This window comes from Megalobrama amblycephala, linkage group LG2, assembly GCF_018812025.1.
Source record: "Megalobrama amblycephala isolate DHTTF-2021 linkage group LG2, ASM1881202v1, whole genome shotgun sequence".
Classification (NCBI taxonomy): Eukaryota; Metazoa; Chordata; class Actinopteri; order Cypriniformes; family Xenocyprididae; genus Megalobrama; species Megalobrama amblycephala.
The window spans coordinates 51,395,990-51,408,280 of record NC_063045.1 but is presented as its reverse complement, the minus strand read 5'-3'; the positions used below and the strand labels follow the sequence as shown (position 1 = coordinate 51,408,280).

The following is a 12,291-nucleotide window of genomic DNA, read 5'->3' as shown; positions in this document are numbered from 1 at the left end:
GCGATGCGTTTGTGTAAAAAATATCCATATTTAACAAGTTATAAAGTAAAATATCTAGATTCCACCAGACCGCCTTCCATATTCAACTTGCGTGACGTCAGTTATGCTTTTTTCGTAAGTTGAGTACGGAAGATGTAGGAACACAGATTGTGTTCATCTGAAAGAAGAAAGTCATATACACCTAGGATGGCTTAAGGGTGAGTAAAGCTTGAGGTCATTTTCATTTTAAAGTGAACTAATCCTTTAAAATGCACTTTCAATGTTGTTGGTGCTGTTAAACTGATAGTTTACCCCAAAAAGAATATTTTGTCACCATTTAATCACCCTCATGTAATCCAAAACCTCTATGATTCTGGGGAACACCAGAATAGAAAACGGAGCCTTCAAGCTTAAAAAAGGAGCCTCAAAAATTGGTTCAGACAACTTGTGTGCTCTATTGCAGATATTTTGAAGTCATTGACATTGATTTGTGTGTGGACTAAAATTTAAGTTGTTATTCACTTATAATCTTCCCTGATATAACAATGAGCAACTAGATGTTGCGGCAGTGAGTCAAAAACTGTTATCAGTCTAATTTGTTAATGAATTATTCAGACTGGTATTGTCAAAACTGGTATTGTTATTCAGTTGGGTAAACTAACAACTTTTAAACTGTTCATAAGACAAAGCTGTCATATGACGTCAAAAGACTTGTATTAAAATGCACAAGACCCTTTTATGATACAGCCCTATTCACTTTTATTATATCGTAAAGAATGGCCATAATATTAATAAAAATGCACTATTTAAGTACAGAAAACAAAATAATAAAAAAAATAGACTTCGATTGTAAGTGCATAACTCATTTAGCTGCTTCTCAGAAATGAGCAATGCATTTTATGTGGAACAAGCTCCTAACAAGTGTCTAAATTTACCATTTTCAGATTTCACTGACCACCCATATTGCAAACCATAACCTTGGAATAAAAGACTAGTCACTTGTTTATTCAATGATCACTTCTCACTGTACCCCCTGCCAGGTAGGGGGTCATGTCAAGTGACCCTGGTCAGAGCCCAAAAGAGGCCACGCTTCAGCCCTCCATGGGGTGTCAGGGCGTCTCTGCAAAGGGCTATTCCAGCTCAAGCTGACCCTTAAACTTCAGCAAAGGAGGATGGAGACTGCACTAATCTTCCTAAAGAGAGAGACAGAGATGGAAAAAATAGGTAGAAAAGAAAAGTCTTATGAGGAGCCATCGTAAAGAAAGAGATTAAATTTTTGACGGGTGAAAACTTTTGAATCTTTAGCTTTCAGAAATCATTCTAATATGCTGATTTGGTGCTCAAATAGCAACGTTTTTGCTGATTAATCGTTTTAAAAGTTCAAAAGAACAGCATTTATTTGCAGTATAAATCTTTTGTAACATTTTGTCGTTACTGTCACTTTTTATCAAATATTGCATTAATAAAAGTATTAATTTATTAACTTATTTATTTACTCCAAACATCTGAATGGTAGTATACCACAGTTTCCACAAAAATATTAACTACAAAAAAAAAAGAAAGTGTTTGCTGCCAATATTCACAACAAATATTTGCTCTGTTTGTGAATTTAAAAATGAATACAAAAAAATGTATACAATTATTTAAAATATATAAAGACATTAATAATAATAATAATAATAATAATAATAATAATGTCTATTTTTCAACCCCGTTTCAACTGAGCTTGCACACCCATAAAACACAATTTTAGTTTACTGTAAGTTTAATCAAAGTTAATTTAGTTTGACTTCCAGGTTAGCACCCACATTTGACCTCACCTGACCCCACACCTATAACTGACCTTTTGCATCCGACAACAACCAACAGGAATTCTGTTCATAGACTTATACAGTTTTCCTTCACAGATTCCAATGTTGAACAAATTGTACGAGAAACATTTATCCAACGCCGATCAGATAAAAAATTCTCAGGGATGGAGTCGGGGGTGAAGGGTGGGCTTGTGGAGCACAGAGCTGGAGAATAGAAGGCCAGGGGTGTGAGGGCAAAAGTTCTGCTTGAATGGATCACAAAGCAGGATCTAGTGTTCACCCCGCTCCCCTCCTCATCCCTCCCCCTCTCCCGCGAGCCTCGGCAGCACCCACACCCATATCCTGGGCCGCTCTTACACCTCTTCGGCTCTGCATCCCCCTTTTGCTTTCTTTCTCTCTCTCGTTCTTACTCTCTTTGTATGTCCAGCTGGCTGCCCTACAAAGCCTCCAGCTCAGACTCCCAATGAGCCCTGCTCCCTTCGATGCTTTGTTCTGCCGTTTTTCCCACTCCCTGGAGAGAGAGAGAGTCACTACCAGCACAGACAACAAGAAGGGATAAGGAAAATGACAGAGAGAAGGACAGGAAGAAATGGAAAAGAAACAAAAATAAGTCAAGTGTCATTGCAGTCAGCGATTACAGAGCAGTACATTAGCAAATTGCTAATCTGTTTTGTAATGTCATTTCTCAGCCACCTATGCCACTTCCTCTACACAGATGGCTCAGAGCTTCCTTATTTCTGTTGTCTCTACTTTATTTGATAACTAAAACACTGATTATAATAAATGAGATTTACATGACTGATTTTCTTTTGGAAACCATCTATAAACATATTGGTTTTAGAAGAGCTCCTAAAATGGCACCTTTCAAAATGATTCTTTTCTCAGTTTCTCAAGGTTAGCGTCTTTTGTATTTTATTATATCGCACTTATAGACGCCGTTCAGTGTGTCTGTGATCCTTTGGTTTGATTACACAAACCATTTGATGTACCAGTCCATCCGTCCGGTACCCTGTTTCTCAAGCTCTGGTAGATCTTCACCGATCAGCAAGCAGAAAGGCCTCAGTGTTGCGATGTGGGCCGGAACTAATAGGATTGGATTTGATTCATTAGATTCTCTTTCATCGCACTGGTTGGAATTTCACTGCACGTCCTGCCGGACTCCCCACTTTTAAATAAGGATCGCACGAAGACCTTAGGGGTGAGAGCTAGCGCAACCGAGACACGGCCTCGCCTCGCTTCTTGCTCACATTCCCACAATCTCCCTGTATAAGAACCTCCGGATATATGAGTATATGGGATGAGTTCCAGGATATTTCAAGTTTTTCAGCATGACCACCAACTCAACTGGCTTTGCTTTGCTTTGTAATGGACAAACGTGTAGGTTCTAGTCTGGACTATTGTTGTCATGTTTGATTTGACACACATTTGATCAACTTTTCTTGACTTTGTGATGTATGAAACTGCAACTAGCATGTTTTACATCAGATTTGGAGCTTGTTATTTATTGTCTTCATGCTGTAAAGATCACAGGAGACATGTACAACACGCCTGTGAAAATAATAAGCAATATTGATGGTCATCTGCCTTGTGAAGTTTGCCTCCCAGAGAGATTTATGAAAATGAAAGTAAACGTCTGAGGCAACAAAGGGCCCACACAGAGTATTCGCCTTGTTAAGAACAAAATAATCAACTTGCACAGCTTGAAGCTTTGTTGGACCGCCCAACTTTGCTCCCTGCGTCTTTGTGGTATTGTGCGGAGAGTGAGACAGTGTCTTGAAGAATGCTTCCATAAGGCCAAAATTAGCATGTCAATATGGGACCAAGAAAATGAAATTTGTCTGGTTTGAGCTGTGAATGAGTGAAATTTGAGTTTGCATTGGACTGGGGTATTAGAATGTGATCTGGTGCAGTGAAGGTGCCAAAAATATGCACTGATTATGACTAAAAATGGCTCAAGTACCTTCTGCAGAGTACAACGTATGCCGTTGTGAAGCAGTAAGAGAGACTAGGTCATTTTTATGTCCAAATCATCCAGTCACCTCATTCCTGGTCATTTCTGAGATACATTTGATTTGTATTACTAAATAATATTAAACTGATAATAAATTAAAGATCCATCTTTGATTGTCAAAGAATTCCAGTTCACTCTCAGCCAATAAGATTTCAGGTAGCATTTTCATCGGTCAGTTGTGAAAACACTTTTGCATTCCCCTGAAAAACTTTGCATTCGCTCGCAAGGAACTCAAAAGTTTTGCGAGCAAATGCAAAGTTTCTTAGGAGAATGCAATCATTTTGTGAGTGAACAAAATGTTTCTTGGGGAAATGCAGAACGTCTGTAAGAGAACGCAAAAGCATTGACATATTTTTTCCATCACCATGTCCCTTTAGGGGCTCCGTATTATAATACCACCATAAAATGGAATGATTTGTTTTATCTTCCGCTGTTCGAAAATGCAAGTCTGATCATTTTTTGATAGTAAAAGGCCACCTCTCTTAAACAAGCCACACAATTTGATATCTCTTTCTTGTCTTAGGTAATGTCTGATTAGAGAATGAATCTTTTTTTTTTTTTTTTTTTTGCCATCAGATCACTTTAATGAATCGTTTGATCAAGTTCATTCATGATTCAGACTGAACTGGTGCTTGAGTTTGACTCACTGACTTAAAGGGTTAGTTCACCCAAAAATTAAATTTTTGTCATTAAAGGTGCTACAGAGGATGTTTTGTTTTATACATTTTTGCAATATTACTTGAAACTGTCTTTACTAACTGATAAAAGACTATTTATTAGGTGCACTGAAAGGAATAATATTAATATACATAATCTGTGCACGAGGTAGGGCCTTAAAAACATCAGCCAATCGTTCATCGCGTAAAGCCGAATTCAGACTGCACGATTTTCAAAGCAGTCGGGTCACTGTTCTTTTCACACTGCATGACTATCTTGGCCAGCATTCAGTCGCTGCTGTGTTCAAACTGCACGATGGATCGGCGACAGAAGGTTTCACACTGTATGACTTTACAATAGGAAGAATCGCCGACAACTCTGTCTGGCACGCCAACTACGTTTCACAACCAAACACACGCGAGATGTGACAAGGAAACAACCCGATATCACGCGTGCAGGACCGGAGTTATTATTATTAAAAACGGTAGCCCGCAAGAAGCTTGCAATACGAATTGCCTGTGCGCTGATTTGCAGCGAATATAAGAAAAAGAAAAGAAAAATATGGAGGAGGAAATGGTTGGGGAGACTGTGGATTGTGTGTTCTGCAACGAGAGTTGGAGGTAAATACATAACTTTTCAATGTGCTGCTGTCGCGGATGGTCAAGCAAATGTTTGTGCTTTGTTTCCCTTTGATAGAATTGTAATGTTTATGTGAATGAATTTCATCCATGCTTGCTGACGTTGTGGTCTATAACTCCCCGCTGCTCTGTATCTTGCTCTCTCATTGGCTGTCAGTCATTGCCGATGTAGTTTTCAGTCAGAACACTTTTCACACAGCAGGATTTTGAATCGCCGACAGGTCCAGATATTTAGCATGCCAAATATCTCACGGGTGTCGGCGACTCGTCGGCGATTCTTTCAGATCGCGTCTTTGCTCATTCACACTGCGTGATTGTCACTCGCGTGAAGGAGCACCGATTTGCCTGTGATTTCGGGCATTTGTCGGCGATTTCTCAAAACCTGTCGGCGAGCCAAAATCGGGGCTAAAATCATGCAGTCTGAACTCGGCATAAAGGATTGGCCCTCTGGCTTGTCAATCACTGCCATGACGTTCCTTGTGAGAGATGAGAGCGGCTGCGCGCTCCAGTAACTTTCCACACTCCACAGGCGCCGCATGCAATGTTTTTGTCAGGAGACAGGAGTAACAACTGCAGATTATGAGTTACCTGCGGTGAGTCCGACATAATGAATCCACTAACACGACACAGCGAATGCCGGTGGTAAACACTTGTGTTCCAATACTCGTGCATGAGTTTTGGGAGGTGTTCCCTCAAAATGAGTTGTGAAGGAGGGGGGTTGTTCTTACGCATGCGCTCATTTCAAAAACTCAGTAACAGTCTTTGGTTTCTCAGTCGACGAAAAGATCCTCTGTAGCACCTTTAAGCACTGTCGTTCCCAACCCATAAAACCTTTGTTCATCTTCGCAACAAATTATTTTTGATGAAATCCAGGGTTGTTTTTTTTTTATCCCCCATAAGTAATCAACCTTGATGTTATGAAGTGACGAGAATACTTTTTGTGCACAAAAACAAAACAAAAGTAACGACTTTATTCAACAATTTCTTCTCTACCCTGCCAGACTCGTACGCAGTTGACGCAGTAAATGCAGTTCAGCGATTCTGTGTTAATGTCCGAACGTCGGCTCAGTACAAAAAGTATTCTCATCACTTCATAACATAAAGGTTGAACCAATCTAGTAACACTGACTAACAATTTTAACAAAGACTTTACTACTTTTCTCTACCTTGAATGACAGTAATTACGTTGCTTTCTATGGGGGGTTAAAAAAACCTTGTATTTCATCAAAAATATCTTAATTTGTGTTCTGAAGATAAACGAAGGTCTTATATTTGGAACGACATGAGGGTGAGTAAATGACAGATATTTCATTTTTTGGGTGAACTAACCATTTAATGATCAGTTTCAGTTCACAAAACCAGTCTGAAGGAGTCATTCATGAATTGGACTGATCTGGTTCTTATTTGCTACCCATTGACTCAATGATCCAATCACAGTTTAATACTCAGTTTCATACTCAGTTATGAGTTTTTCGAAAACTGACTATGAGCAATAATAATAGTGATGCTTCCTTAGCAAACACCTCTAATTGAAGAAATGAACAAACTGGAAGTTTGACATAAAAATAAATTGTATTCTTTTTAACAGTAAAAATACATAGAATTATGAAATTGTAACACAGGAAGAAAGCCTCAGAGAAAAAAACCCAGAAAATTAATAAATTATTTAATTACACATCTAACTTTGAAACTGTACATGAAAAACTTGACCCAACCACACCCTCCTGAAATTGTTTGCAATGCACATGCTGCATGCAGGCCGCTCTATGTTGTGCTCTCAGAGAGATGTGGACGTCTCTGATTTGGACAGGAAGACAAAAGCCCTGGAACCTTCTGCTGTCCTCTCATCTCAGACGGGACTCGTTGAATGACGGCGCTGCCAGGTTGGCTGCCCTGCTTTGGGATATCTGTAGGAGTTTGGCACATGAAGCCTCGCAGTCTAGTGTGTTCTCAGGGGCTTGGCATACACGGGCTCCAGGAAATGTAAGGGCAGCAACATGAACAGGGCTGCCAAGAACACCACGCTCACCAAGGACAGGAGCACGTACCGGCCGATGAAGAACATATCCACTATCTGAAAAACATCACAGGCTTACGGCGTGAATTATTTAACATATTATACAGTTACTGGAAAGTAATTAAAGCCATGAGGACTTTGATGTTTCCATTAATATTTTTTAATTAACATGAAATACATTTAGTATGTTCTGCTTTTCTCCACTAGAGGTCAGCAGGGTTCTTTTAAGAAATTCTGACTGCAACCAGCGGCACCTCACTAAGACATTTAACACAGCACAAGACACTATTAAAGCGCCATACAGACAGTATTTTAACCTAAATGATCTTGAGAAAAGTTTGAAACTAAAAATAGGAGATTTTGAATGATGAAGGATCATGTGACTGAAAAAAGGAATATTGGATGCTGAAAATTCAGCTTTGTCATCACAAGCATAAATTACATTTTAAAATATATTAAAATAGAAAACAATTATATAATATAAACTATTATATAAACTACTAATTTAAACTGGAAATATAAAACATTTAATACATGTAAACTAGATACAAAAAAATCTACACAATGCTAAAACAACCCAAGTTGGGTTGAAAATGGACAAACCCAGCGGTTGGGTTAAATGTTTGCCCAACATGCTGGGTAGTTTTATTTAACTCAACTATTGTTTAAAATTACTGTATTGCTTGTTAAAAATTAACCCAAAGTATGTTAGAAATTAACATTAATCAATATGTTTAATAAATGAACATTTATTAAAACGTTTAATGAATGAAACAGTAAGCATTTATTAAATTGCTAATTAATAAATGTTCACCTTTTGATTATTATTGTTTGCCCTTAGTAATTGTGTCTGATTTTTAAATTTTATTTCCAACCTATTTTGGGTTCATTTTAAGCCAGCCATAGAGTAATTTTTAAACAGATGGGTTATATAAACTGCCCAGCACATCGGGCAAACATTTAACCCAACCGCTGGGTTAAAACAACCCATTTTTGTCCAACTTGGGTTGTTTTTAACCCAGCATTTTTTAGAGTGTATGGTAATAGACATAAAATGTTACATAGATATAAATCAGTATCCTTAATTTTAATTTTTTTTGTTTAATATTCATGTAGCAGGAAAACTATAACTTCTTTCTTGCCATTATTTCTTACTCTGCTGTCTGTTTTTCTTCCAAGTTAGAATTAAAGCTGAACAGGGTGATAGCATTGAATACTAATGACACTCTACGTCCCTACGGACTTGAACTAGAGTATGAGGCCTAAATCATGGGAGAGGCCACAACCTACATTAAACTACAGACAGAGAGATGTCTTTGTGTGTGTCTATGCATGTGTATGTGGGAGGGGGATCTGTCTCCAGCGAATGCAGTGTTCTCTCGTTTAACGCATCTCACTTTCTAATTTGCCAATTAGCTGGCTAGCGAAGCACAGAGCAGAGGCCATGTTTTATTAATGTGGCATCGAATGTGCGGCAGTGAGCTCCTGTTTGGGGCCGGCCTAATTGGCACTGTGATATTATTCCTTTGTACAACAGTGAGGGGTTACCCATTTCTCATACAACACACTGTCACCTATCAAGAAAAAAACTGTTATCTGGTCATACCCGCTGCAAGCAAATCAGCAATGGGTGTAACATGGATTTGGCGTTATGCACAAATCAGAGACTAGCACAACGAATGGTGCTACATGTATGCTTATAGTAATGAGAGACTTGGTTACAACAGAAAGCCACTGTGGAAAAATGATGGAAAATTTAGGCAATTATCAGACCATATATTCATTATTAAAAACTAACGTACCTGCACAAACATACATGGTTTCTAAAATTCCAAAAAAAAAAAAAAAGTGTTTGTTGACATTAGAAAATGGAACATCAAACCTGATTTTTTAAGTCTGAGAACATCTTTTGCAAGATATTACAGGAATGAACTACACTATGTAACCTGTGATATCTCAAGTCTATGTATCAAAACAAATGTAATCTTTTTCAAGCTGAGAGCAGGGGGTAATATATTAATTTTAGGTTGAAGACAAGAGAATGTTTGATTCAGTCAACATGTTTCTGTTTTGCTATTGAAGACTGAAAGGTAAATGGTTCGGTTTTTGTTTGTGCAGACAAGAGGGTGACTTGGCAGCTCAGAGCGCTGGTTTTGGCAAAGACAGACTTTGGGAAAAAGCTGTTGTGTTTGTGCTTGTCTGCTGTTGAGGAGAGATAAACTAGCACATGTCTTTGTCAAATATAACTGACACACAGAGCTGTACAGTGCACCTAACACTATTCAAGCATGAAGATCAGAATTCAATAAGCTTACAAAACAATTATCAAATCACTTGTACATTAACTTTTCATTTTAAATTGAACTTGAATTCAGGAAATATTGGCGCGTTCAAGTCCTCCTGGGAAGTTCGTATTTACGAGGTGGGAGGTCGTGTGCGTTCAACTCACTTTCATCATAGTATGATGGCGGTGTGCCTTCTCTAAATTAATTACACGCACAAAAAAAATTCTACTTCTAGAAAATGTAGAGCAAAGAATGTGCATTGGTTGTATGTTGCTTTTTATGTTTTTAATTAATTTATGAAGCCATTGTAAACTTTATTGTTATATATTATATTGTTATAATATGATGCTATCGTATTTTTTGCTAGGAATTAGCTTACTTCGTTGTAAATAGAAAAGCCTGACAATGTCACTTCTAAATACCTATAAGTATTGTGGTATTTTGCCATGTTTCTCATTGACACGCCCCCAACTCGTACAGATCGGGGCTTAAAGAAAGTCCTGAGCTCCCCATTCGTATTTACGACATTGTGGTGGCATTCATGTGTGTTCAGCTCGTAAATACGATCTTTCCGACATGACTTGAACGTACCATAATACACGGCCACTTTATTAGGTACACCTGTTCAACTGCTTGTTAACGCAAATATCTAATCAGCCAATCACACAGCAGTAACTTGCTGCATTTAGGCATGTAGACATGGTCAAGATGATCTACTTAAGTTCATAAGTGAGTGTCAGAATGGGGAACAAAGGTAATTTTTTTGGTGCTAGACGGGCTGGTCTGAATATTTCAGAAACATTTTTACGCACAACCATCTCTAGGGTTTACAGAGAATGGTCTGAAAAAGAGAAAATATCCAGTGAGCAGCAGTTTTATGAGCGAAAATGCCTTGTTGATGACTGAGGTCACAGGAGAATGGCCAGACTGGTTCAAGCTGATAGAAAGTAACTCAAATAACCACTCTTTACAGCCGAGGTCTGCAGAAGAGCATCTCTGAATGCACAACACGTCAAACCTTGAAGCAGATGGGCTACAGCAGCAAAAGACCACAACGGGTGCCACTCCTGTCAGCAAAGAACAGGAAACTGAGCCTACAATTTGCATGGGCTTACCAAAATGGAAAATAGAATATTGGAAAAACATTGCCTGGTCTGACAAGTCTTCTGCTGTGACATTCAGATGGTAGGGGGCTAAATTTGGCACAAACAACTTGAAAGCATGGATCCATCCTGCCTTGTATCAACAGTTCAGGCTGCTGCTGGTGGTGTAATGGTGTGGGGAATATTTTCTTGGCACACTTTGAGCCCCCTCAGTACAAATTAAGCATTGTTTAAACACCACAGCTTATGAGTATTGTTACAGATCATCTCAAACATAACAAATACTCAAATGGCCTCCACAGTCACCAGACCTCAATCCAATAGAGCACCTTTGGGATGTGGTGGAAGGGGATATTCGCATCTTGAATGTGCAGCTGACAAATCTGAAGCAACTGCATGATGCTATCATGTCAATATGGACCAAAATCACAGAGGAATGTATCCAGGACCTTATTGAATCTATGCCACAAAGAGTTATGGCAATTCTGAAGGCAAATGGGGGTCCAACCCGTTACAAGCCAGGTGTACCCAATAAAGTGGCCGGTGTGTGTGTGTGTGTGTGTGTGTGTGTGTGTGTGTGTGTCAATGTCAATGCACTCACCTGAACTGCTCTCTCAGGGGAGGGAACTTCAGGTGCGCGAGGGAAAAAGACTAAAACTAGTGTGATGGTGAGCGCCAGAAGGAATATAGGGATGATCCCTAACCTGGTGAGGCAATAGCATAGAGATTATTCATGAATACAACACTACAGAGCACTGGAGATGTAAATTCTGTGTCGAAAACGTAAACGTATGCTCTTACTTTGTTGGGCCGGTTGCGCGCGACAGAACGATGGCGAGGACGATAGTAACTATCCAGATTAAAGCAATGATAAACACACCTGTCCCAACGCCCAAAACCACATCGGCCATGCTCACCTCTCGCGCTGCCTGTACCTGAAATAGAGAAGTATCATTTGTGTTTAGACAGCGTGTTATGATGGACGCGCGCGCTAAATCTGATGTTATGAAAGCAAACCATGTGGCGCGTCCATCGTCTTCAAACTGCTATTACTAGAAATTTACAGTCAAGCTGTTTTTTTTCAGTCCCACAAGCATGCAGTTCATCAAAATTACGTGCTTAAACTAGCAAACTATCCCTTGTAAGCCTTTTACGGCTAAGCCGTTTGCTTACCTTATAAAATAACCAAATGATGAAACCAGCTACGAAATTCTGAATAATAATACTGATTTACGCCTAGATGCAAGCTGCAGAAAGTATAAAATATTTCCATGGAAACCCAGTCGCTTCTGTTTATCTCCACACTTCCTGTGTCGCAAATAGACCAATCAGGTTGTAGTATCTGGCGATCTGAATGCTGGGAGTTGTAGTTTTTGTGAATACTGGGTATATGTAGTACGTACAGTATAAACATTTTCTTTGTCCTGCAAGCTCACTGATAGTGTGTGTGCATAATATATAATATATGTTGGTTTGTATTTTCGCCATTTTTATGGACTCTTTATTTTTTCCATTATTACCTTTATTTTAAATATATTTTTCATATATTGATGATTTGCTTTGGCAGTACAGTGACAATTTAACAGACAATTATTTAATGTTAATGACACGTTATTTTAGTATTAGGCTATCACACTGTCAGTCTATATATAGCCTAGCTCCCTTTATAGGGATTTATATGGTGTAGGCTAGTTTATCCAGATTAGCCTTTTTGCCTCAACTTTACTCGTAGCCTATGGGTTGAATTTCTAGAAGAATATCTAAATATACATTTGAGATTTGACCAAGTG

At 38.7% G+C, this 12,291-nt stretch overlaps 2 protein-coding genes across 3 annotated transcripts in view; one reads left to right on the top strand and one right to left on the bottom strand.

Moving 5' to 3' along the window:
• The window catches only part of pknox2 (pbx/knotted 1 homeobox 2), a 119,922-nt gene that overhangs the window by 3,618 nt on the left and 104,013 nt on the right, over positions 1–12,291 (top strand). The gene's annotated exons all lie outside the window — the stretch shown is intronic.
• tmem218 (transmembrane protein 218) lies at positions 6,532–11,832 on the bottom strand. Its single transcript, XM_048180755.1, has 4 exons — positions 11,675–11,832; positions 11,303–11,436; positions 11,103–11,205; positions 6,532–7,170 (listed from the first exon to the last, which is right to left on the bottom strand). The coding sequence occupies exons 2-4, from the start codon at positions 11,410–11,412 to the stop codon at positions 7,036–7,038; spliced, it is 348 nt and encodes a 115-aa protein (XP_048036712.1). The 5' UTR covers positions 11,413–11,436; positions 11,675–11,832; the 3' UTR covers positions 6,532–7,035.

Bases quoted from the DNA above. Each gene is read 5' to 3' on its own strand.
- tmem218 (XM_048180755.1), bottom strand. From the start codon at position 11,412: ATGGCCGATGTGGTTTTGGGCGTTGGGACAGGTGTGTTTATCATTGCT. The intron at 11,206-11,302 runs GTAAGAGCATAC...TTGCCTCACCAG, and splicing joins CGCGCAACCGGCCCAACAAA to GTTAGGGATCATCCCTATAT. The intron at 7,171-11,102 runs GTGAGTGCATTG...GATGTTTTTCAG, and splicing joins CCCCTGAGAGAGCAGTTCAG to ATAGTGGATATGTTCTTCAT.